Source organism: Scyliorhinus canicula, chromosome 19 (assembly GCF_902713615.1).
Source record: "Scyliorhinus canicula chromosome 19, sScyCan1.1, whole genome shotgun sequence".
NCBI lineage: Eukaryota > Metazoa > Chordata > Chondrichthyes > Carcharhiniformes > Scyliorhinidae > Scyliorhinus > Scyliorhinus canicula.
In genome coordinates, this window is record NC_052164.1 from 50,389,304 (window position 1) to 50,417,091 (window position 27,788).

General features: G+C 48.3%; 1 protein-coding gene across 2 annotated transcripts in view; it reads right to left on the reverse strand.

Annotated features, from left to right (window-relative positions):
* The window catches only part of LOC119954225 (solute carrier family 15 member 2-like), a 201,950-nt gene that overhangs the window by 116,981 nt on the left and 57,181 nt on the right, over positions 1-27,788 (reverse strand). For both annotated transcript variants that reach the window (XM_038779284.1, XM_038779285.1), the window contains exon 2: positions 24,386-24,473. In XM_038779284.1, the coding sequence (XP_038635212.1) occupies positions 24,386-24,473 (88 nt within the window). The remainder of the gene's footprint in view (positions 1-24,385; positions 24,474-27,788) is intronic.

The following is a 27,788-nucleotide window of genomic DNA, read 5'->3' on the forward strand; positions in this document are numbered from 1 at the left end:
CCACTGACGTCAAGCTCACAGGTCTATAATTCCCTGGATTATCCCTGCTACCCTTCTTAAACAAAGGGACAACATTAGCAATTCTCCAGTCCTCCGGGACCTCACCTGTGCTCAAGGATGCTGCAAAGATATCTGTTAAGGCCCCAGCTATTTTGTCCCTCGCTTCCCTCAGTAACCTGGGATAGATCCCATCCGGACCTGGGGACTTGTCCACCTTAATGCCTTTTAGAATACCCAAAACCTCCCCCTTCCTTATGCCGACTTGACCTAGAGTATTTAAACATCCATCCCTAACCTCAATATCCATCATGTCCCTCTCCTTGGTGAATACCGATGCAAAGTACTCATTAAGAATCTCACCCATTTGGATTGGATTGGATTGGATTTGTTTATTGTCACGTGTACCGAGGTACAGTGAAAAGTATTTTTCTGCGAGCAGCTCAACAGATCATTAAGTACATGGGAAGAGAAGGGAATAAAAGAAAATACATAATAGGGCAACACAAGATATACAATGCAACTACATAAGCACTGGCATCGGATGAAGCATACAGGGTGTAGTGTTAATGAGGTCAGTCAATAAGAGGGTCATTTAGGAGTCTGGTGACAGTGGGGAAGAAGCTGCTTTTGAGTCTGTTTGTGCGTGTTCTCAGACTTCTGTATCTCCTGCCCGATGGAAGAAGTTGGAAGAGTGAGTAAGCGGGTGGTAGGGATCTTTGATTATGCTGCCCGCTTTCCCCAGGCAGCGGGAGGTGTAGATGGAGTCAATGGATGGGAGGCAGGTTCGTGTGATGGACTGGGCGGTGTTCACGACTCTCTGAAGTTTCTTGCGGTTCTGGGCTGAGCAGTTGCCATACCAGGCAGTGATGCAGCCCAATAGGGTGCTTTCTATGGTGAATCTGTAAAAGTTGGTAAGGGTTAATATGGACATGCCGAATTTCTTTAGTTTCCTGAGGAAGTATAGGTGCTGATGTGCTTTCTTGGTGGTAGTGTCGACGTGGGTGGACCAGGACAGATTTTTGGAGATGTGTACCCCTAGGAATTTGAAACTGCTAACCATCTCCACCTGAGCCCCGTTGATGCTGACAGGGGTGTGTACAGTACTTTGCTTACTGAAGTCAATGACCAGCTATTTAGTTTTGCTGGCATTGAGGGAGAGATTGTTGTCGTTACTCCACCCCACTAGGTTCTCTATCTCCCTCCTGTATTCTGACTCGTCGTTATTCGAGATCCGGCCCACTATGGTCGTATCGTCAGCAAACTTGTAGATGGAGTTGGAACCAAGTTTTGCCACGCAGTCGTGTGTGTACAGGGAGTAGAGTAGGGTGCTAAGTACGCAGCCTTGCAGGGCCCCGGTATTGAAGGCCATTGTGGAAGAGGTGTTGTTGTTCGAGGATCCAGTTGCAGAGTGGAGAGCCAAGTCCTAGGTTTTGGAGCTTTGATATGAGCTTGGCTGGGATTATGGTATTGAAGGCGGAGCTGTAGTCAATAAATGGGAGTCTGATGTTGGAGTCCTCTGACTCCACGCATAAATTCCCTCTTTTGTCTTTGATTGGGCCAGTCCTTTCTCTAGTTACCCTCTTGCTCCTTATATATGATTAAAAGGCTTTGGGATTTTCCTTAACCCTGATAGCCAAAGATATTTCATGACCCCTTTTAGCCCTCTTTATTGCGCGTTTGAGATTTGTCCTACTTTCCTGATATTCCTCCTGCCGGTAATATACTCACCCAAAGTCAAGGATCGCTAAGTGACATGGGCACAGGTGAGTGATGCCGCGATGGGGTTGATGGGGTGGAGATGGCAGGGTGGAATCAGAATAAAGGGCACACAGTACCTCTCATTAGGGTCCCTTTGCTTGATCCAGGTCCCTCAAAGTGCCTGATCCCCACAGAAACCCGCAAACACGCCAACTGGTTTTTCCGGCTTCCCACATGATGAGTGTCCCTCCCGCTACTGGATGAAATCAAGCGATAGCAGGATGAGGAGGGCCAAAGGGCCTGTTCCTGCGCTGTACTTTTCTTCGTTCTTTGAAGTGTAGAAGATTTTAGTTTAGACGGGCAGCATGGTCGGCGCAGTCTTGGAGCCGAAGGGCCTGTTCCTGTGCTGTACTTTGTTCTTTGTTCATGAAGCCCTTACATGGATATTAATTGCCGACTTAAAGGCCTCCATTGACTGTGGGGCAGGAAGGTCATCCACAAGCCACCCCGTTTCAGATTGAATTGGAGATGAGGTGGGAATGCAGCAGGATCCCCACTTGACACCCTCCTACCCAACTATATGCCCATCCAACCAGCAAACACACACCTCGAGGTAAAGGGAGGGCATTAAATTCCACCTGTATTTTTCAGTTCCACAAGTCACCTCAGGATGGCACTACTGTTTAACTAACTTGTCCTCTTCATCGATGATAACAATAAATAGCTTGTGAATTGGGGTTGGTGTTATAAATAAGCCCCATTCTCCAAAGCAAGGAAAGAGCATCTGTATTGCTCAGTGACATTAAGAGAGACACAGCCAGAGGGAATACCTCTGCTACAATCACTGCGGCCTCCGCCAAGCCTTGTGAGGAGCCCGAGTCCTATACAGGGAGGCAGCGAAATGGGGTTAGATTTTAGCTATCAGATGCTTATGAGGTCTACCAAGTGGCTGGCCCATCCAAGAGCAGCTCCGCCCAAAATTAATAATTCAGTAACTCGCCGCAGACTGCCACCCTTAACTAAAAAAATGACTGGGCAGTTGGTGAGAAGCGGGAATTGGGTGGCAGGATCTGGTGAGCAGGGAGAGTGGTCCTAGGTTTGAAGATAATGAGGCAGTAGGAAGGATAGGGAGTGATGTCTGCGGCAAGGGAGGTCCATTGCTTCCATGTGGGATCTGGAGGCGCAATCCTGCTCTAACTTTGGCTCCAGTTCCCATCAGGTTTACCCGAGTGGGGGTGTCCCAAGACCTCAGGCCTGGAGTTAATATTTCAGACAGGATTTGACCCAAATATTTGTGCAAGGATCCCAATGGCATTTGGCAAGTGCCTTTGGTGCCTGAAATCTAACATTTCAGTTGGTTGGATCAGGATTGGAGAACTGCGGGTAACTCTCCCACTCTGATTCAGCTGCTCCCTCACTACCATGTTTCTGCTGGGTGAGGAGTAAACCCTCCTTCCCCTCATCGGTATGTTGTTAAAGATTTCCCTGTTTATGAGACTAGCTTTTTCTGCTTACTCATGGGTAGTTATCATATTTCACTTCTCAGTTCTCTAATTGGTTAAATTCTGTTTTGATTCTCTCATCAAACATATTGAAGGAAACAGCATTCTAAGAAATCTCAGAATATGTCCAATCACGGTTCCCCAAAACGATTGATTCCTCTCAAAAACAATAACATATCCCATCACGGCAGCACGCATTGTTTGAGAAACCCAAGCCCCATGTCCTGGGTTTCTGCCTATCCAACTCTAACCCCAGGCATATGGGCCGGGATTCTCCAAAATCCCGGCCAAAGGCTGACGCTGGCGTCAAACCCGGAACAAGCGACTCGGGTGTCAACGGGCCTCCAGGCCCACCCATCCCTAGGTGGCTAGTATGGCGGCGGAGTGTTATCCGCTGCTCCGGCGCACGAAAGCCATGCGGGTCCGCACATGCGTGCCACAGCTAGTGCGTGGGTTCCCGTCTCCCTGACAGCCCTTGGCGCAGAAGAACATAGGGCCCCCCCCCACCGGAATTAGTCCGCCCGCCGATCGGTAGACCCCAATCGCGGGCCTGGCCTCCGTGGAGGTCCCCCCGGGAGTCGGATCCCCCCCCCCCCCACCCACCAGGACGGCTCCCGCAGCCAGAACTCCAATGTCCCACTGGGTAGGACCATACGTAACCCATACCAGCGGGACTGGGCAGGCACTCGACCCGTCGAGGTGCAGAGAATCGTCGGGGGGGGGGCACTTTCGACGGCCCCCGACCGGCGCGACGGCGACCCCGCAGGCGCGAACGGGCCAGTTGTATACAGGGCTAGTTGTATTTTAGGAGAATATTCCTAGTTGCCTTGTAAGGAAGGAAAGCTGAGCTTACTCCTTGTAAGGCAAACAGTGGGTGTGGTGCACACGGCCAGGGTTGGACCTGAGGTGGATGGGAACTCAGTGTAAGAGTGAAGGGTGGGATGCTCCAGGCGTCACAACGGCATTTGTGGGCCTCATCTATCAGGTCCAGATGAAGCAAGCAGCCTGAATCCTGAATCACCACAGCTCCACCCCCCCCCCCCCCCCCAAACGAGTCCTTGAACTCAACCTAGGACACAAAGGCAATCCTTAAACTAATTTAATATTATGTGTGGGAGGACAACCATGATATTCTGTTAATGGGTTTCCTGACCCAACCCAACTAATCTCCCTAAGGAGGTGAATAACCAGTAATAGATCATTTTTGGTAACATTTTACAATGACTCAGAACAGAACCTAACAAAGATTGCTTTGAACCGCATAACCGAATATATTTAGCCTCATGAGCTGGATTGCAGTAACGATTATTTTATGGTCATGACGACATCCTGGTGCATTTGAATGTCGCTTTCTATCTGCATGGCTTGGAATCCAACCTAACCAGATGTTTGTCTCAATTTTATTTCTGGTTAATTGGCACATCATTCAATGGTTGTAGAACTTTGCTACTAGAAGTCACTGCTTCCCATTTGTGTCTGTCCTCGCCTTCACTTAGTTAACAGCATGTCTTTCCTCTGAGTCAGAAGGATCAAATCCCTCTCCAGGTACTTGAGCATATGTCCCAGGTTGAAGCGTCAATGCAGTTTACTGAAGGACTGTTGTGCTGTTGGAGGTGCTGGACGGGATTCTCCGCTGCGAGTCCACCCCGCTACCGCTGCTAGTGAGAATTTGGTGCGCAGTTCGCTGGATTTCCCATTGAAATAACCCCATGCCACTGGGAAACTCGTGGGCGGGGGGTGCGCCGCTGATGGGAACAGAGAATCCTGGTGCCAGCTGACAACCAGAGAATTCCGTCTGTCTTAATGTATCACTTCAAGTGATACATTAAGCAGATGTAAAAGATCACATGGCACTATTTGAAGAGTCTGCGGACTGTCCTGGACAGCATGTATCCATCAAATAAAATTATCCGGTTATTCATTGTATCGCTGCTTTTCAACCGCTGTGCTAGATGAAAACTGGCCCTGGCATTTCCCCACATTCTTACACTTCAAAAGTACTTTATTGAAGTGTCCTAATGGTCGAAAGGATAATTTTATTGTGTTCTATTTACACCTGCTTCATTCAATTAATTAGTCCAGATTCTTTTCAACACCAACATTACCATGAAAGTAATTCTGCCACATAACTTAATGTCTCAACAAATTTCGTAAGTTATCAATTGTCCCCCCACATGTGCCCAGACCCTCACTGATCATTGCCCCCAGACCTCCCCAAGAATGATGATACATCTTTAATAATGTACCATTTATTTTTGTAAAGTATCACATTTAGAATTTTTTTAAATTTTAATGTCGAAAGGGAACAAAGTTAAAGGTTTCAAGTCTATGACCAAATATTATGGGTTGGAATCTCTGGTCCCCCGCCATGTGTTTCTCGGCAGTGCGCCGTTCGCTGGAAAAGCAATTCTCTGCTCCCGCTGCTTGTCAATGAAATTTCCCATTGAAACCACCCCATACCATCAGGAAAACTGCAGGCGGGTGTGCGCTGCCGGGAGGAACAGAGAATCCAACAGCCACAGAATTCCGGCCATTAACTCTGCTCCTCTCTCCACAGATGGTGGGCAGAGGGGCTGGTTTAGCACACTGGGCTAAATCGCTGGCTTTGAAAGCAGACCAAGGCAGGCCAGCAGCACGGTTCAACTCCCGTACCAGCCTCCCCGAACAGGCACCGGAATGTGGCGACTAGGGGCTTTTCACAGTAACTTCATTTGAAGCCTACTTGTGACAATTAGCGATTTTCATTTTGCATTTCATTTTCATTTCATTTCATTTTTCAGATGCTGTCAGACCTGTCGAACCTTTGCAATATTTTTGGTTCTTATTATCTTGGTGCAAGTGTTACTCACTTTCACTGGGATTTGAAAATTTTAAACTAATTTGGGAAACCCTGGCCTGGGCATCCTGTTGACCAATGCTAACAACCTGGCAGCCATTTTTCATCAACCTTTCCGCAGTTTTGGCAGCATGCAAATAAGTTGCAGCGATTAAAGCCAAGTACAGCCTTTCCACTACGATTCACTAGGGGTGTTCCTCATCAGGAGTTCAAATTAATGTCGAAGCTTGGGGGGTCAATTTTAGCTCCACTTATGGTTAGAATACTGCAGATGAGCGGTTTAAGGCGACTAAGGGTTTGTACAGGAATCTGAATGTATTTGCATTCCCCACTCGCCATTATGGCTTACCCGGAAACAGATGTAGGAGGGATGTCACTCCAGCAGACGGCCTATGATATGGTCAGAGGTCAGGCCTGAAGAGGTCGTTGGTGCAAAACTTTATTGTAAACTCTGTTCCTAACTCTTTATCCACTCCCTAGCAAGAATAATAATAGCAATAGAAATCAGGAAGAATATCTCAAATGCAGGAGAGAGGCTAAGGCTGGTATGAGGAAGGCTAAGAGGAAGCATGAGGAAAGTATGGCAGGCTGCACGAAAACAAATAGCAATATGTTCACCAAGCATATTAATGGTAAAAGATTAGTGAAGGATAGAGTGGGGCTCATAAGGGGCAAGCAGGGTAAACTGTTCACTGAGGTAGAGGTCATGGCAGTGTTACTAAATGAGTACTTTGCTTCCGTCTTTACCAAATCAGAAGGTGGTGACAATGGCTCAGTTGAAAATGTGGGTGTTGAGCAACTAAGCAGTATAGTGACAGATAAAGAAAAAGTGCTAAAAAGGCTGGCAGCACTCCAGGTAGAGTAGTTGCCAGGGTGCATGACAGATTGCTGAGAGAGGTAAGGGAGCATATTGCAGAACCGTTGACAGAAATTTTCCAGGCCTCTCTGAATGCAGGATTAGTCCCGGGGGATTAGATGATTGCAAATGAAGTGCTGTTTTTTTTAGAAAGGGGAAAAGGATAATGCAGGAAACTACAGACCTCTCAGCTTGACATCAATAGTGACAAAACTGATGGAGGCCATAATATGGGATGAGATAAATATACACTTCCCAAACATACAAACTTCCCAAGCATTGAGTGGAAACTCTTTACATCAAATAGTTTGGATGGGGTGCTATTTGTGCAGTGTGTCCAGGAAGCTTTTCTAAGCCTTTCCTCAGCCTTACATAAGTCTCCTTCTTCCTCAGTATGTAGATTGTCTGACCAGAGGGGAGGCCATATTGGATTTGGTACTTGGTAATGAACCAGGGCAAGTGATAGATTTGTTAGTGGGGGAGCATTTTGGAGGTAGTGACCATAATTCTGTGACTTTCACTTTAGTAATGGAGAGGGATAGGTGCGTGCAACAGGGCAAGGTTTACAATTGGGGAAAGGGTAAATACAATGCTGTCAGACAGGAGTTGAAGTGCATAAGTTGGGAACATAGGCTGTCAGGGAAGGACACAAGTGAAATGTGGAACTTGTTCAAGGAACAGGTACTGCGTGTCTTTGATATGTATGTCCCTGTCAGGCAGGGAAGAGATGGTCGAGTGAGGGAACCATGGTTGATAAGAGAGGTTGAATGTCTTATTAAGAGGAAGAAGGAGACTTATGTAAGGCTGAGGAAACAAGGTTCAGACAGGGTGCTGGAGAGATACAAGATAGCCAGGAGGGAACTGAAGAAAGGGATTAGGAGAGCTAAGAGAGGGCATGAAAAATCTTTGGTGGGTAGGATCAAGGAAAACTCCAAGGCCTTTTACACATATGTGAGAAATATGAGAATGACTAGAGCGAGGGTAGGTCCGATCAAGGACAGTAGCGGGAGATTGTGTATTGAGTCTGAAGAGATAGGAGAGGTCTCGAACGAGTACTTTTCTTCAGTATTTACAAATGAGAGGGGCCATATTGTTGGAGAAGACAATGTGAAACAGACTGGTAAACTCGAGGAGATACTTGTTAGGAAGGAAGATGTGTTGGGCATTTTGAAAAACTTGAGGATAGACAAGTCCTGACGGGATATATCCAAGGATTCTATGGGAAGCAAGAGATTAAATTGCAGAGCCGTTGGCAATGATCTTTTCATCCTCGCTGTCAACAGGGATGGTACCAGGGGATTGGAGAGTGGCGAATGTCGTGCCCCTGTTCAAAAAAGGGAATAGGGATAACCCTGGGAATTACAGGCCAGTTAGTCTTACTTCAGTGGTAGGCAAAGTAATGGAAAGGGGACTGAGGGATAGGACTTCTGAGCATCTGGAAAGACACTGCTTGATTAGGGATAGTCAGCACGGATTTGTGAGGGGTAGGTCTTGCCTTACAAGTCTTATTGACTTCTTTGAGGAGGTGACCAAGCATGTGGATGAAGATAAAGCAGTGGATGTAGTGTACATGAATTTTAGTAAGGCATTTGATAAGGTTCCCCATGGTAGGCTTATGCAGAAAGTAAGGAGGCACGGGATAATGGGAAATTTGGCCAGTTGGATAATGAACTGGCTAACCGATTGAAGTCAGAGAGTGGTGGTGGATGACAAATATTCAGCTTGGAGCCTAGTTACCAGTGGCGTACCGCAGGGATCAGTTCTGGGTTCTCTGCTGTTTGTGATTTTCATTAATGACTTGGATGAGGGAGTTGAAGTGTGGGTCAGTAAATTTGCAGATGATACGAAGATTGGTGGAGTTGTGGATAGTGAGGAGGGCTGTTGTCGTCTGCAAAGAGACATAGATAGGATGCAGAGCTGGGCTGAGAAGTGGCAGATGGAGTTTAATCCTGACAAGTGTGAGGTTGTCCATTTTGGAAGGGTTCTTGGCAATGTAGAGGAGCAGAGAGATCTTGGGGTCTATGTTCATAGATCTTTGAAAGTTGCCATTCAAGTGGATAGAGCTGTGAAGAAGGCCTATGGTGTGCTAGCGTTCATTAGCAGAGGGATTGAATTTAAGAGCCGTGAGGTGATGATGCAGCTGTACAAAACCTTGGTAAGACCACATTTGGAGTACTGTGTGCAGTTCTGGTCATCTCATTTTAGGAAGTACGTGGAAACTTTGGAAAAGGTGCAAAGGAGATTTACCAGGATGTTGCCTGGAATGGAGAGTAGGTCTTACGAGGAAAGGTTAGGGTGCTGGGCCTTTTCTCATTAGAACGGAGAAGGATGAGGGGTGACTTGATAGAGGTTTATAAGATGATCAGGGGAATAGATAGAGTAGATTGTCAGAGACATTTTCCCCGGGTGGAACAAACCATTACAAGGGGACATAAATTTAAGGTGAATGGTGGAAGATATAGGGGGGATGTCAGAGGTAGGTTCTTTACCCAGAGAGTAGTGGCGGCATGGAATGCACTGCCTGTGGAAGTACTTGAGTCGGAAACATTAGGGACCTTCAAGCGGCTATTGGATAGGTACATGGATTATGGTAGAATAATGTAGTGTAGATGAATTTGTTCTTCAGGGCAGCATGGTAGCATTGTGGATAGCACAATTGCTTCACAGCTCCAGGGTCCCAGGTTCGATTCCGGCTTGGGTCACTGTCTGTGTGGAGTCTGCACATCCTCCCTGTGTGTGCGTGGGTTTCCTCCGGGTGCTCCGGTTTCCTCCCACAGTCCAAAGATGTGCAGGTTGGGTGGACTGGCCATGATAAATTGCCCATAGTGTCCAAAAGTCTATGATAATCTATGGTTAACCTAGGACAAAAGTTCGGCACAACATCGTGGGCTGAAGGGCTGTTCTGTGCTGTTTTTCTCTATGTTCTATGCTCTAACACTCAGAGAAAAATAAGTTGATACTAGACAGTCAACATGGCTTTGTCAAGGGCATGTCATGTCTGACAAATTTAATTGAGTCTTTGACAAGATGACACAGGCAGTGGATGAAGGTAGTGCCATGGATGTTGTATATTTGGACTTTCAGAAAGCATTTGATACAGTGCCACCACATGGCAGGTTTGTTAGTAAATTAAAAATGTTTGGTGTTGATGGGTCCTTGGCGGCATGGATTAGAAATTGTCTAAGAGATAGGAAACAGAGGGTAGGTATAGATGAGTATTTCTCAGACTGGAGATTAGTTGAAAGTGGTGTTCCCCAGGGCTCAGTGTTGGGACTCTTGCTTTTTCTGATTTATATAAATGACTTAGAAGTGGGTGTTGAGGGCAAAATCTCTAAATTTGCAGATGATACTAAACTAGGGAGAATGTGAATTGTGAGGATGAGGCTGAATGACTTCAAAGGGACGTTGACAAGTTGGCCAAAGGAGCAGGCACCTGGCAGATGAACTTCAATGCAGCGAAATGTGAGATAATGCAGTTTGGTAGAAGAAAAATGGGGAGACAATATAGGCTCAATGGTACAACTTTGAGGGGAGTACAGGAGCAGAGGGACTTCAGGATTCAAGTTCAAATTCATAATTCTCTGAAGGTGGCCAGGCAAGTTGAAACAGTTGTTAAGAAGGCTTATAGCATCCTTAGGTTTATAAATAGAGGCATTCAATACAAAAGCAAGGAAGTGATGATACATCTCTCCAAATCATTGGTAAGACCACATTTGGAGTATTTTGTTCAGTTTTGGGCACCTTATTTAAGGAAGGATGTTAAAGCTCTGGAGAGGGTGCAGAGGAGATTTACTGGAATGATTCATGGGAGCTCGCGGGATTCCCGCCATGCCGGTCGGGGGCCATTGACAGGATATAGAAGGATATTGTTGGGGTTTGGAATGTGCTGCCTGGGAGAGTGACGGAGGTGGATTCCATAGGAGGTTTCAAAAGAGAGCTGGATACATATTTGAAAGTGATGAATTTAGAAGGCTACGGAGATAGGGCTGGGAAATGGGACTAGCTGGGTAGTTCTTTTGGGAGCCAGTGCAGACATGATGGGCCGAATGGCAAATAGCATATTTAAGTGGAGGTCAAGGCCCCAGCCTGAACTCTCTGCCTGGTGCTCCATCCCATTCCACAGCCCAGTTATAGTCACACCCATGCCACAGTAAGGATTCAGATTATCTTGATGCTGGGTTCAAGACCCTTAGGCATGGATCATAAGATCATATGCATTCCATTTATGGTTTCCTGATGTTCAGTTTCCAGGTCCATGGTCTCACAAACATATCCTCGTATTAATTCAGTATCATACATGACATGCAGTGTTCAAAAATACCCAATAAGTTTCACTCCAATTTAAATATAAGTTTGGATTTGGGGACTGTCAATGACAGCAAGTGTACCTGATCCAGTGCACCTTAACTCATTTTCACTTTGATATTTTCTTGTCTTATTATATGCACGCAGAATTTTTAATATATTGCCCCCTGCATTAGCAGAGGCAACAACTGGTATCAACCTTCACCAGGGGAGGGGGGCCTCCGAAGGGGTATGGCCCGCGATCGGGGCCCACTGATCAGCAGGCCGGCCTCCCCCCCACACCCCCCCCCCCCCCCCCCCCCCCACACGGGCCTACATTCTGCTGCAGCCGACCCCTGAACACCCACGCCACATTGGGCACGCATAAGAAGTCCCCTGCGCATGCGCAGGATTGAGCTGCCCCAACTGCGCATACGCAGGTTTGCACGGTGCCCATTTGGTGCCGCATAAGGACGCTGGAGTGGCGTGAATCACTCCAGCGCCATGCTGGCCCCCTGTAGGGCAAGTTGCAATTGCTAATTTATTCCCTTACTTTTGCTGTTAGGATTCCAAGGGTACAGAGTCCATTTACTGTCTTGAGCCTCTGGCTTTCAGGTCGTGAATAGCTTATCTAAATTCTGGCTGGATATAACTCATGTTCTCCAGTGAATACTCTGCAGTGTTCTGTTATCTTCTGTTATCAGAGATTGGCCTCAGGTAGCAGTTTACCCCCATCATGGTTAATCTGATTATGGAACTGGCTGCTCTCTCCAAAATGTAGTTACTGCAGGAAAACAGATCTGAAAGCAGCCAATAATTCAATAAAGAGAATGTAGATTTGTACGCCATGATCAGCATGCTCTCATAAAACCATAGTTTGAGGACAGGCTGAGATAGTTCCGGCCCCAAGACCTGTGATTATTCGCTTTCCCAGATCAACTCTTCTGCAGCTCTTCAGATCTTATGAGCATTTAGATTCTCACCTCAGGAAATCCAACTACAATAACTACGGGTGGCACGGTAGCACAGTGGTTAGCACCGTTGCTTCACAGCACCAGGGTCCCAGGTTCGATTCCCAGCTTGGTTTACTGTGCGGAGTCTGCAAGTTTTCGCGTGTCTGCGTGAGTTTCCTCCGGGTGCTCCGGTTTCCTCCCAAAAGTCCAAAAAGACCTGCTGTTAGGTAATTTGGACATTCTGAATTCTCTCTCTGTGTACCCAAACAGGCGCAAGAATATGGTGACTAGGGGCTTCTCACAGTAACTTCATTGCAATGTAAGCCTACTTGTGACAATAAAGATTATTATTTGATTCGCTGAATAACTTGCCTTGCTACAATGCTGCTCACCTATAGGATGTTTCAGGAAGTCTCTTCGGTGCATAAGAGAGGTCGGACGCAGGTCGGAGTGTCAAAGGTCTTGAGAAGAGAGGTCACAGGGGAAATGACTGCTTGGAGACTGATCCTGCCCTCAGTGTTGACGGACTCGGAACAACAGCTGAACCCAAATACATCGAGGCAGCGGCATGAAATGCAACTGGGCTTCAGTATAACTTTAGGAAACTTGAGTAAAGATGCTATTGCATGTATTGATTGAGGGTGGTGGTGTGTGGGCTGGAGATGAAAGCCCTTGGCTCTGTACCCAAGCAAATTCCAAAATAACAAGTTGCACGCCCTATAACAGGAGCACCGTGAAGGGTAAGATTAACAGGTAGCTCAAGGCGAGACAGAGGAAGACAGGGAATAAATTTAGGGAGAGATGGCTGAGTTGTGGTAATGTCATTGGACTAGTAGTCCAGAGGCCTTGACAAATGCTCTGAAAACATGGGTTCAAATCCCACAACAGCAGCCAGTGAAACTTGAACTAAATGAATAAATCTGGAACATCATAAAATCATAGAATACCTACAGTGTAGAAGGAGGCCATTCGGCCATTGAGTCTGCACTGACCCTCCAAAAGAGCACCCTACCTGGACCCACTCCCTGCCCCCCCTGTAATCCTGTAACCCCACCTAACCTGCACAGCTTTGGACACTAAGGGGCAATTTAGCATGACCAATCCATCCTAACCTGCACATCTTTGGACTGTGGGAGGAAACTGGAGCACCCAGAGGAAACCCACGCAGACACAGTGACAGTATGCAAACACCACACATTCACCCAAGACTGGAATAGAACCCGGTCCCTGGCGCTGTGTGGCAGCAGCGCTAACCAATGTGGCACCCGGGATTCTCGGTTGGGAGTTTGTCCCACTGCTGCCTCCAGTAAGGATGGAGAGGTTGGCGCTCAGCCAAATCTCCCCTTCACTGCAGCGGAACTGGAGAATCACGCTGTCTAGAACAGACATGAATGCCACCTGAAAAAGTTAGTCTCAGTAATGGCAACCATGAAACTGTCATCAATTCTCGTAAAAACCTATCTGGTTCACAAATGTCCTTCAGGGAAGGAAATCTGTCGTTCTTACCTGGTTTGGCCTACATGTGACCCCAGACCCAAAGCAATACAGTTGACTCTTAACTGTCCTCTGAAATAGTCGAGTAAGGCACACAGTTTGAGGGCAGTTAGGGATGGGCATCAAATGCTGGCCCAGCCTACGATGCCCACATCCCATGAAAGTTTTTTAAAATTCTGGGATGTGAGAAGGAACAGTGAACCCATCACGACCAGGGAATTGTTTCAATTAGATGCTAAATGCAGCCCCTGCCCAACTAGCAGAGAGAATTAATAAACCTTGGCCAGAATCCTCCGGCCATTGGGATTGTGTTCCAGCCAGCAGCACATCCCCACCTGCGGATTTCCCGGCGATGTGGGGTGTTTTCAATGGGAAATCCCGTTGACAGGCAGTGAGAAGAGAGAATGGAGCACTGCCGAGAAGCACGCGGGTGGGAACCGGAGAATCCCACCCCTTGTATTGGTAGACAGTATCCTACCTTCCTCATCTTTCCTTCTTTCTGCTACCCTAATGAGTCCCCTCAAAGAAACTCTCCAGTACATAAGAACATAAGAACTAGGAGCCATCTGGCCCCTCGAGCCTGCTCCGCCATTCAATGAGATCATGGCTGATCTTTTGTGGACTCAGCTCCACTTTCTGGCCTGAACACCATAACCCTTATTCCCTTTATTCTTCAAAAAACTATCTATCTTTACCTTAAAAACATTTAATGAAGTAGCCTCAACTGCTTCACTGGGCAAGGAATTCCATAGATTCACAACCCTTTGGGTGAAGAAGTTCCTCCTAAACTCAGTCCTAAATCTACTTCCCCTTATTTTGAGGCTATGCCCCCTAGTTCTGCTGTCACCCGCCAGTGGAAACAACCTGCCCGCATCTATCCTATCTATTCCCTTCATAATTTTAAATGTTTCGATAAGATCCCCCCTCATCCTTCTAAATTCCAACGAGTACAGTCCCAGTCTACTCAACCTCTCCTCGTAATCCAACCCCTTCAGCTCTGGGATTAACCTTGTGAATCTCCTCTGCACACCCTCCAGTGCCAGTACATCCTTTCTCAAGTAAGGAGACCAAAACTGAACACAATACTCCAGGTGTGGCCTCACTAACACCTTATACAATTGCAGCATAACCTCCCTAGTTTTAAACTCCATTCCTCTAGCAATGAAGGACAAAATTCAATTTGCCTTCTTAATCACCTGTTGCACCTGTAAACCAACTTTCTGTGATTCATGCACTAGCACACCCAGGTCTCTCTGCACAGTAGCATGCTTTAATATTTTATTGTTTAAATAATAATCCCGTTTGCTGTTATTCCTACCAAAATGGATAACCTCACATTTGTCAACATTGTATTCCATTTGCCAGACCCTATCCCATTCACTTAACCTATCCAAATCCCTCTGCAGCCTTCCAGTATCCTCTGCACTTTTTGCTTTACCACTCATCTTAGTGTCATCTGCAAACGTGGACACGTTGCCCTTGGTCCCCAACTCCAAATCATCTATGTAGATTGTGAACAATTGTGGGCCCAACACGGATCCCTGAGGGACACCACTAGCTACTGATTGCCAACCAGAGAAACACCCATTAATCCCCACTCCTTGCTTTCTATTAATTAACCAATCCTCTATCCATGCTACTACTTTACCCTTAATGCCATGCATCTTTATCTTATGCAGCAACCTTTTGTGTGGCACCTTGTCAAAGGCTTTCTGGAAATCCAGATATACCACATCTATTGGCTCCCCGTTATTTACTGCACTGGTAATGTCCTCAAAAAATTCCAGTTCGATTCCCGGCTGAGTCACTGTCTGTGTGGAGTCTGCACGTCCTCCCCGTGTGTGCGTGGGTTTCCTCCGGGTGCTCCGGTTTCCTCCCACAGTCCAAAGATGTGCGGGTTAGGTGGATTGGCCATGCTAAATTGCCCGTAGTGTAAGGTTAATGGGGGGATTGTTGGGTTACGGGTATGTGGGTTTAAGTGGGGTGATCATTGTTCGGCACAACATCGAGGGCCGAAGGGCCTCTTCTGTGCTGTACTGTTCTATGTTCTATGTATGTTCTAAATTAGTTAGGCACGACCTGCCCTTTATGAACCCATGCTGCGTCTGCCCAATGGGACAATTTCTATCCAGATGCCTCGCTATTTCTTCCTTGATGATAAGATTCCAGCATCTTCCCTACTACCTACCTCTCTGCCTACCTCCTTTTTTAAACAGTGGTGTCACGTTTGCTAATTTCCAATCCACCGGGACCACCCCAGAGTCTAGTGCATTTTGGTAAATCATCACTAGTGCATCTGCAATTTCCCTAGCCATCTCTTTTAGCACTCTGGGATGCATTCCATCAGGGCCAGGAGACTTGTCTACCTTTAGCCCCATTAGCTTGCCCATCACTACCTCCTTAGTGATAACAATCCTCTCAAGGTCATCGCCTGTCATAACCTCATTTCTATCAGTCACTGGCATGTTATTTGTGTCTTCCACTGTGAAGACCAACCCAAAAAACCTGTTCAGTTCCTGAGCCATTTCCTCACCTCCCATTATTAAAACTCCCTTCTCATCCTCTAAAGGACCAATATTTACCTTAGCCACTCTTTTTTGCTTTATATATTTGTAAAAACTTTTGCTGTCTGCTTTTATATTCTGAGCAAGTTTACTCTCATACTCTATCTTACTCTGCAGAATAAAGTGTTCTCAATGTACTGACCGATAAGTAAATTGTGGCTGTGAATGTTATCCAACCCTTTAAGATGTGTGTTTACTAGAACTTAAACTTACGTTGCATCTCAATCCAAAGACAAAGGGAGAAGCTGTTTTTCAGGCCCTTTACCTTGGCATCCAGAGCCTGCAATTGGTCTGACTGCAGTAGATACTGTGTCTGAAGATGCACTCTCAAAGTGTGTCCACCACTTTTTCAGTGACTAGGCACTGTCTGCACTGACCAGCAATCTGTGTATGGGTAGTTTCAGAACACCACACAGAACAATAGAAGAGGGATTATGTATTTATGCAATGCCAGTGGGTTCAAGGCCCACTCCAAAAGCATGAGCACATAATCTAGGCCGACACCTCGGTGTAGCGCTGAGGAAACTGCACCGTCAGAGGTTCACATTTCAATTGAGGCATTAATCTGAGGCCCCATATGTCCTCCTGGGTGGATATGAATGATCCCATGGCACGATTTCAAATAAGGGGAGGATTCTTCCCGGTGTTGTGGCCAATACCTCAATCAACACCCTAAACAAATTATCGGATTATTAAATTGCTCTTCGTGAGAGTTTGCTGCATACCAATTGAGATATTCTGAGATTGTGAAAGGTACAACAGAAATGTAAGTCTGTCTTTTTTTCCTTTCTGGCTGAACTATGAGAAACTCAATCACTCAACAAAACTTGTTGCCTGTGGATAAGATGATTGACATCCAACAATCACAATCATTTTTATTTGTGCTAAAGTTCACTGTCGCTAGTGGAGTATTTTCCCCATGAATCCCTTTGATTACAGTTTTGGTCGGATTCGTTGATGTCACACAAAGTCACATGCTTCCTTGATGTCAAGGACAGTCACTCACCTCACCTCTGAATGAACGTTTTTGTTCATGTTTGGAACAAGGTTCGAGTGAGGCCAGGAGCTGTTTGGCCCTGGTGAAAACCAAACTGAGCATCAGTGAGCATGTTATTGGTGTGCAAGTGCAGCTTGCTTGTATTCTTGATGGCCCACTCCATCATTACTGATGATTGAGAGTAGATTGATGGGGTGATAATGGTTAGATTGGATTTGTCCTCCATTGTGTGGACAGGACATGTCTGGCCAATTTTCCACATCATTGAGTCGATGTCAGTGTTGTCACTGTAGTGGAACAGCTTGGCTAAGGGTGCAGCTAGTTCTGAAGCATAGTCCTCAGTACTATGTCTGGGATATTGTCAGGGCCCAAAGCTTTTACCCTATCTAGTGCGTTCAGCCATTTTTTAAATGTCAAGTGGAATAGAATTGTCTGAAGACAGGGAACACCAGGAGGAGACTGAGATGTATCATGCACTCAGTACTTCTGACTGAGGATTGTTGCAAATGCTTCAGCTTTAGCTTTTGCACCAATGTGCTGGACATTGCCACCATTCTGCCATAATTAACGATGGAGATATTTACAGAGACTCCTCCTCCAGTTAGTAATTTAATTGTCCAACATCATCCACGACTGTAAGTGGCAGGGCGGCAGAGATCTGCTGGTTGTGGGATTGCATTGTTCTGTCTGTCACATCCACGGTTTAGCATGCATGTCGTCCTGTGTTGAAGCTTCGCCGGGTTGACCGGTCATTTTTACTTCTGCTTGGTGCAGCTGTGGCATTCGTCATTGAACCAGGGTTGGTCCGCTGGCTTGCTGATGACAGAGTGGGGCATATGCCAAGCCATGAACTTACTATTTGCTTCATGTCAGTTTCCCAAAGTTCACTGTCCAGTCAGGAGATGTGTTAAAATGAGAGACCAACTAAAATAATGGAGTTACAGAAAACTGATTAATTAGACCATCTGTGGAATGATTAAGATCCTGGGCGCGATTCTCCGAAATGGAGACTAAGTGTTCGCGCCATCGTGAATGCTGTCACGTTTCACGACGGCGCAAAACCTGCGCGGGGACAACCCACAGAGGGGCCAGCACGGCGCTGAAGCGGTTTATGCCTTAAATCCTGGCGAAGACTGGGTGTGGCGCCAACCCGCGCATGCGCAGTGGCAAAGCGCCAACCGACACATGCGCGGTACACTCGCAGAACGCTCCGGCCCCGTCGCAACGTGGCGTGGGGGTTTTGGGGCCGGAAGCAGAACAAGTAGGCCTGGGGGAGGAGAGGCCAGCCCGCCGATCGGTGAGCCCCGTGCGCAGGCTAGATCCCATCGGAGGACCTCCCAGTGAAGGATCGCTTTTCCCCGACCCACAGGCCGCCCCCTGACCCTTCGCGCAGAGTTCCTGCCGGTAGCGACCAGGGGTGAACAGCGCCGGCGGGACTCTGCCGGTTCTGCGCGGCCGCTCGGTCCATCTGGGCCGGAGAATCGGCAGCCCGGCCGCAGACAGCGGCCTGCGACCGGCTCCACGCCAAACGCGCCGGCGCAAATGGCACCAATTCTCCGCACCTCGGAGAATCGCGCGCCGGCGGTGTGGCGCGGTTGCGCCGATTCTCCGGCCCGGCGTGGAGCACGGAAAATCGCGCCCATTGATCCTTTGTACTGCCAGACTTGAAATGTCACGTTAAACTGATAAACGATTGTACCATCCATATTTAGAAGTCTTACACCAGGTTAAAGTCCAACAGTTTATTTGGAATCACTAGCTTTCAGATCCATGGCTGTATCCACGGCTTCCAAACGTTGGCTGAGGCCCGGCCCGCGATGTTCCGACCCCCAAAGGCCAAGTTCCCGATGGCATGGGTCTCTCATGGTCTCACCTGTCGGGAACTCAGCATGGCGGCTGCAAGGGCAGCACGGTGGCCTAGTGGTTAGCACAACCGCTTCACGGCGCTGAGGTCCCAGGTTCGATCCCAGCTCTGGGTCACTGTCCGTGTGAAGTTTGCACATTCTCCCCGTGTCTGCGTGGGTTTCACCCCCACAACCCAAAGATGTGCAGAGTAGGTGGATTGGCCATGCTAAATTGCCCCTTAATTGGAAAAAATAATTGGGTAATCTAAATTTTAAAAAAAAAAAGCATGGCGGCTGCGGACTCAGTCGGGGGAGGCCAATCCATGAGCAGGGGGGCACATATTCGGGGCTGAGGGCACTGTGATCTGGGGTGCTAAAGGCCGCTGCCGTGCGCATACGTGGCCATGGAGCCAGCAACTCTCCAAGCCGTATCAGCAGCTAGAGCTGGGAGCTCTATGCTGCTAGACCCCCCACCACCACCCCCCCCCCTCCCCCCCACCCCGGCAACAGGGAATCGGTGGCTGCTTTGCGCCAGTTTTCCTGGCATAAAACGCCACTGTCTTCACGCCGGCGTGGGGACTTAGTTTCCAGAACAGAGAATCCAGCTCCTTGAGACTCAGAGGTGAGAATGCTACCCAATGAGTAGCACCTGACACAATGGAGAAAATAATGGGTTGTCAGAGGAAATCTGTTTGTTCGACAATAGTTGCGAATGTTTTGAAATGGTCTAAGTAGCAAAGACCTCAAGCGAAACGTCGCCCAAACTTTCTGGAGTTTTAGCTGAGAACAGATGAGGACCAAATTTCCCCCAAAGCTGCAACATCACAGAGTAGCAATAAAGTCCCCGTGCATTTAGGCACGACAAGTTTCTCCTTTTAAGTCACCAAGCACATGCAGATGCACATTAAGCATTAAAGGGACCGTGCACTTAAATAAATCACCCACGTATTTTTTTATAAAGAGGAAATATTGGTTAGGACCCATTTAAATCCTGCTGTAAGTGTTTGACTTTTGATTTGTAACATTTTTAGTTTGTGATTGGGATTAGGACGTGAACAATGCAGATTGAAACCAACATGGCACTTCGCATCCTGACAAGATTACTCGGCCCCAGTGTGCAGATGCGCGGGATTCTCCGCCCATTCACAGGACAGCGGGATTCATCGTCCATTCACGGGGCAGTGGGATTCTCCATCCGTTCATGGGGCAAACGGGATTCTCCGCCCATTCACAGGACAGCGGGATTCATCGTCCATTCACGGGGCAGTGGGATTCTCCATCCGTTCATGGGGCAAACGGGATTCTCCGCCCATTCACGGAGCAGCGGGATTCTCCATCCGTTAATGGGGAAGTGGGATTCTCCGGTTCCGCTGCAGTAAATGGGAGATTTGGCTGAGTGCTAAATTCTGCATCCCCGCAAAGGAGAATCCCGGTCATTATTTCAGCCTCGGGTTTCCAACCCTACAGAATGGTCATAGAGGCCGGAATTATCCACCAGCGGGATTCTCCGTTCCGCTGGCAGTGCATCCCCGCCAACGTGTTTCCCGGCCACGTGGGGGTGGCCACAATGGAAAATCCCATTGGCCGGGTGCGGGAACGGAGACTCCAGGAACACATGGCTGGGAAGTTGGAGAATTCACCCTAGAGTCTCCAAGAAGCACAGGCAAATCTCCTGGACATTGCTGCAAGCAGTAACCAGATGAAAAGTTCACTTGACTGATTCCTGGGATGAAGGATGTTATCTTATGAGGAAAAGTTAGACAGGTTGGGCCTGCAACCATTTAAGTTTAGAAGATAGAACCATAGAATTCCTACAATGCAGAAGAAGGCCATTCGACTCATCAAGTTGTACACTGGCCCTCTGAAAGAGCATCCGACCTAGGCCCACAGCCCCGCCCCAACCTCGTAACCCCATAATCCCACCTAACATTTGGACACTATGAGTCAATTTAGCATGGCCAATCCACATAACCTGCACATCTTTGGACTGTGGTGGGAAACTGGAGCACCCAGAGGAATCTCATGTAAACATGGGAGAAAATGCAAACTCCACACAGGCAATCACCCAAGGTCGGAATCGAACCTGGTGCTGTGAGGCAGCAGTACTAAACACTGTGCCACCCTGACATCCATAAAGCCTGAAACCTCACCGACTGAGCTACCTGGAATTCAGAGGTAATCGTGTTGAAAAGTGGAAAGTCACAGTGGAGAGAATATCTCAGCGAGTAAATTTAAGGAGGAGTTAGACAGAGTTTTAATTGGTAATGGGTTGAAGGGTTATGGAGAACAGGCAGGACAGTGGAATTAAGGCTAAGATGAGATCAACCATGATTGAATGCGGAGCAGGCATAATAGGCCAAATGGTCTAATTCTGCTCCGATATCTCATGAATTTATGAACCTGCACATATTTAGACTGCGGGAGGAAACCGGAGTACATGGAGGAAATCCATGCAGTCACGGGGAGAACGTGCAAACTCCACACGGTCACCCAAGGCAGGAATTGAACCCGGGTATCTGGCATTGTGCCAACCACTGTGCCACCATGCCACCTTAAAAGTTGATCTATGTTGATCACTCCCAGCTAATCCATGGCTGCATTATTGCCACCAGTTCCAAATCCTCCCTTAAAACCATAAATGGTAAAAATCAAGAGGCAGATATTTCCAGCAGGACTTAAGAGGTCTTCATGAACATTCCCTCTTGTTGTAGGCTTACATGGGTGATTTATTTAAGCGTACTGACCCTTCAATTCTTTTTCTCGTGGCCGCTCCCCTTCCTAGCTAGCTGTCCTATGGGAAATCTAGTTGAAAAACACGTCCCTAGCCCATGCATGGTACAATATATCCAACTCTTTCACTGGTTCAGTGATCTATTACCTAGTAACCCCATGGCAACCATTATGTGTATACTCACTCCACCCAGCTCAGGTATGTACATCCACTATACATTGCACATTTCACAAAACGAACAGTACACAACCTGTTTCCCAGCTTTCATTTGTATCTTTGTGAATACTTGAGCTGTGGGCGAACCATAGAAACCCATTATATTCCTCTCCCTGTTGCTTGTGTTTCACTGACGAAGTGAAGGAGTTCACGTCCTGCTTGCTATTCACTGGCAGAAAGAACATGAAAATGTCAGGTTATACAGTGAACACACAGCACTGTGCCTACTATCTGCACAGTGAGCTGGGAGCAGTAGATACACAGGGAGTGCTGGAAATGCAGCACTGATTCCAGCCCTTCCTACAGACCTCAGTGATGAATCTATTCCGGATGCTAGCCGAGCTCCATTGCCGGAATGTCTATGTCTGTCACAGTGTCTGTCACAGGGCACAAGCTGAAACATGTAAACTGGTTCACCCAGAGACATCGGAATTTCCCAGAAATTCCCTAACCACCTTCAGCTGCTTTGTCAATAACCTTCTCTCCAACATAAGGTCAAAAGTGTTGATAATTGTATTCACAACTCCTCAGATACTGAAGTAGTATATGTCTGCTTTCAGCAAGACCTGGACAAAGTTCAGGTTGATAGGTGGCAAGTAACATTTGTGCCACATAAGCAAAAGACAATGGCCATCTCCAACAAAAGAGAATCAAACATCACATTCAACATTCAACAGTATTCCCACTATTGAATCCTATCATCAACATCCCAGGAGTTACCACTGACCAGAAACTGAACTGGATATATAAATATTGAGACCACCAGAGCAGGTCAGAAACTCGGAACCCTGTGGCGAGTAACTCACCTCCGGACTCCCCAAAGCCTGTCTTCCACCTACAAGGCATAAGTCAGGAGTGGGATGGAATAGTCTTCACTTGCCTGGATGAGTGAAACTGGGTGAATGCTCCTACTTTCAGTCCTCGCTCTGTGACTGCATCTTCACAATCGATTGGACCTCCATACCAGAAGCCTGAAACCCGTCTGGACAGCAGCTAATCCCTGGGGTCGGCCCGCCCTCCGACTGTCCACCCCCTCGGGGGTTCCTACCTCCCTCCATCTGTTGAACTGGAGCAGCTTTATGGTGCACACCCGAGAGTGTCCCAGGAGCCACTTCACTAAAGTGTCCAACCGAACTGGGGGAGAATGTCCAATTCACCTAAAAAGCACGTCTTTCAGGACTTGTGGGAGGAAACCAGAGCACCCGGAGGAAACCCACGCAGACACGGGGAGCACAGACAGCGACCCAAACCGAGAATCGAACCCAGGTCCCTGGCGCTGTGAAGCACCAGTGCTAACCACTGTGCCACCGTGCCGCCCATACTTCAATGGGGTGAACAGAAACGACTGCCCCTGGTGGGGAAATCCAAAACCAGGGACATAATCTTAATATGAGAGCTTTCCAGGAGTGAAAACAGAAAACACATTTTCATGAAAAGGACAGTGGAATTCCGAAAGTCTTTCCGGAAAGGGGGCGGGATTCTGCGACCCCCCGCCGATCGGAGAATCGCCCGGCGCCGGCGTCAATCCCGCCCCCACCGTGTCCCGAATTCTCCGCCACCTGAGATGCGGTGGGGGCGGGAATCGCGCCGCGCCGGTCGGCGGGCCCCCCGCGGCGATTCTCCGGCCCACGATGGGCCGAAGTCCCGCCGCTGACAAGCCTCTCCCATCGGCGGAAATCAAAACCCCTACCTGACCAGCGGGATTGGTGGTGCGGGCGGGCGCCGGGGTCCTGGGGGGGGGGGGGGGGGCTCAGGGCGGTCTGACCCCGGGGGGTGTCCCTACGGTGGCCTGGCCTGCGATCGGAGCCCACCGATGGGCAGGCGGGCCATGAAAAGGGGCACTCTTTTTCTCCCGCGTTCGCCATGGTCTGCACCATGGCAGAGGCGGAAGAGACCCCCTGCCCTGTGCATGCGCCGGGATGACATCAGCAGCCGCTGACGCTCCGGCGCATGTGCGGACTTACGCCGGCCGGCGAAGTCCTTTCGGCCCCGGCTGGCGTAGTGCCAAAGGCCGTTCTCGGCAGCCGGCGGAGCGGGGACCACTCCGGCGCGGGCCTAGCCCCTCAATGTGAGGGCTTGGCCCCTAAAGGTGCAGAGAATTCCGCACCTTTGGGGCGGCCCGACGCCGGAGTGGTTCACGCCACTCCAACACACCGGGACCCCCCGCCCGGCCGGGTAGGGGAGAATCCCGGCCAAGATTTCTGGTTCCTGGGCCACAAGTGAAATTTTCATGGCTGTGATCAAGAGGTTTTTATTTGGCAAGGGAATCAGGATGTTTTATGATGCTTCGGACTTTCAGTATTTTATTGGATACTTTGTATAAAATTGTAGAAGGTTGTGAGATGGTTATGAAATCTGACTCTGGGATTTATCACGTAACCAGCTGTGAATTTGAATGGATTTAGATTACCTGGCGCCACATCGTCACTCCCTGCTGAGACACGATCATCCAAGGTTTCATAATCAGGCATGGTCACATCAGTGCAGCATAACAGACCCTGAATGAAAAGGAAAGCAGTTAGAGGAAGTGTAAAAACTTGTGCAAAGAAAAAGATATATAGACATACACATACACACACACACATACATACGTGCACACACACTATACATATATACACACACATACACGCATACGTACACATGCATGCATACACACAAACATATGCACACAGTCATACACACATACGCACACACACACAGACATACATATACATACAAACAAACACACACATGCACACACATACATACATATGCACACATAAATATATAAACGCACGCAAATACAAGCCCATGTACAAGCAAATACATGCTATAACTTTGAATATATTCAAGAGGCGGCTGGATATAGCACTTGGGGAGAATGGGATCAAAGGCTCTGGGGAGAAAGCAGGATTAGGCTATTGAGTTGGATGATCAGCCATGATCGTGATGAATGGCGGAGCAGGCTTGAAGGACCAAAAGGCCTCCTTCTGCTCCTATCTTCTTTGCATCTATGTATACATAAACATTTACATATGCACACACATACATACACACACACATGCACACACGTTCAAATGCGTCGAGTCGTAAAGGTTGCCGTGAAACTGGCTGTGTTTCACGGCAGCCATCGCGCCCCCTCCCGGGGCCCGATTCTCCCCCCCCCGGGCGGGGCTAGCAGCGGGGCCCTGTGAACCACGGCATCGCGGCCTTAGCGACCGTCGATAAGTCCGCGCGCCAAGCGTCACGCCGGCTGACGTGCACGATGATGTCAGCCGCGCATGCGCGGGGCCATCATCTCCCTCGGCTGCCCCGCGGACTGATCCTGCGGGGCGGCGGAGGGAGGACGGACGCACTGCCCACGATCGGTGGTACTGCCGTGCCAATCGGGGCCCTGGATGCCCAGAACGGGCATGTTGCGGCCGTTTTTATGACGGCAGCAAGCAGGTGTGTTTGCTGCCGTAAAAACGGCCGTAAAGGCCTGGGAACTCGGCCCATCGGCCTGGGGAGAATTGCTGTTCGCCGTAAAAAACGGCGAGCAGTGATTCGTGTCGTGGGGCGGCCGTGGGGGGGGGAGAATAGCGGGAGGGCGTGAAAAATGTCAGGGACGCCCTCCTGCTATTCTCCAACCCGTCGTGGGCAGCGGAGAATCGCGCCCAATTGTTTACAAAAGATCAGTGGAGCTATACAAATGATAACTTCTACAGGCAAAGAATTTGAGAGATATACAGCGGGATTGTCCCTTTTGGAGACTAAGTCCCCGCGCTAGCAGGAGAACCGGCGCCAACCACTCCAGCGTCAACAGCCCCCGAAAGTGGGGAATACTCCGCACTAGGTGGATGCCAGAGGGGTTGGCGCTGCTCCAGCCAGCGCTGAAGGGGCTGAGCAAGTTCGCACATGTGCCGAAGCCACCCAACCCACCCCATGCCACCCTCACCCCCACACCACCTGGCCACCCAAATGCCCACCCCCACCATCCCCCAGTCCACGGTCTAATCAGGCGTCTTGTCTTTCAGGACCTGCTGGTGATGGGGTGGGTCCATCTGACGTACCCCACCCCAGCCAGTGCCACAGCCAGAATCCACACCGTGAGCCAAGCAGTGACAGGAAGAGCCGCTTGGACACCAGCCCTCCGCCCAAGACCCAGGAGATCCCAGAGCTCAAGTTGGAGGATTTCCTGTTACAGCTATCTCCAATACCCTCCACCATTCCAGATAAACTCACCTTGGTGGGCACTTTAGTGAAGTGGCTCCTGGGACACTATCTGGTGCTCACCACACAGCTGATCCGGTACAGGAGGTGGAGGTAGAAACACCCGAGGGGGCGGACAGTTGGAGAGCAGGCTGACCCCAGGGACAAGCTGCCATCCAGAAGGATTTCAGGCTTCTGGAATGGACAGTCCCATCTATAGTGGAGATGTAGTCGCAGAGCCAGGGACTACATGAGGGGTTATCGGCGAGCAGCCATTATCTGCAGGCGCAGTTTGAGGATTCCAACCATGTGCAGGAGCAGGAGGTGGTGCCAACAGGCCAACACAGCTAGGGTGGCGTCCATAGTGGAAACATTGGTGGTGACGGTCGGGGCTATGGATCAGCATGTCCAAGGCCTGAGGTATTCTGTGCAGGCGCACTGGCAATCATGTCCCACATGTCCCAGAGCCACCTAGGTATTGCAGGCAAGTGATCGATTAAAGTCCATTAAGCATCCATCGATTAAAATAATAACAGCAAAAATAAAATAAGGGGAAATAAGGGAATCAACAGGAAAGGCCTTTGTAACGTTCACAGTCTATTCATAGAACATAGAACATAGAACAGTACAGCACAGAACAGGCCCTTCGGCCCTCGATGTTGTGCCGAGCAATGATCACCCTACTTAAACCCACGTAACCCGTATACCCGTAACCCAACAATCCCCCCATTAACCTTACACTACGGGCAATTTACCATGGCCAATCCATCTAACCCGCACATCTTTGGACTGTGGGAGGAAACCGGAGCACCCGGTTTTTCTTTTTCTTTGTTTCAGTGTTACCTTTATTCTCTTTATTCCTCTATGGTGTTTTATTGCTGGCTTGTTTCTTGTGGTTTTTAACAGAATGGGCTGGACTCTTTGGTTCCCCAGCCACATATTTCTCGGTGACGCGCCATTCGCTGATGGCAGGATTTTCTCTTCCCACTACTTGTCAATGGGATTTTCCATTGAAGCCACCGGGAAACCTGGAGGCGGGGATGCACTGCTGGCGGGAACAGAATCCCAACAGCCGGAGAATTCCAGCCAATATATTTCTCCTGAACCCTACTGAAGCCCTTTTAAAATATTTCCCACCATTGTTCCACCTCCTTGCTAATATTATTTTCCATTTTACCATTCCGAGTTCCTTTCTCACCCCCTCATTATTTCTTTTTCAATCCATCGGTCTTAGTTTTACTTGTGTATTTTACTATCATTATTTTAAATCTTGTTGTGTTGCAGTCATCAAATGTTTATTTCTATGTTCTAACAAACTGGGTAAGAAAGGCGACTTGCCCACATTGTAAAACCAACATTCCCTTTTTCACTTTCTCTAACTCAACTTGCCAATTCATTGAAATCTCCCCTGATTACTATTCAATGTATTTTTCTCATTTCAAAATTTGCAAACAGTTTATCTTCCATATCCCCTCCCTAATTAGGTCATTGGTAGCATGTTGATCTGTTATCATTGATATCAATTCATTTGGATTCTATTTCCATCTAAATGTGAGTTGTGTCTCTTTTATCTACCGCCAATATGTTGTGTCTAATTGGTGCAGCTCGCTTCACTGCCAATCCCCACCTCATCCCATCAATAA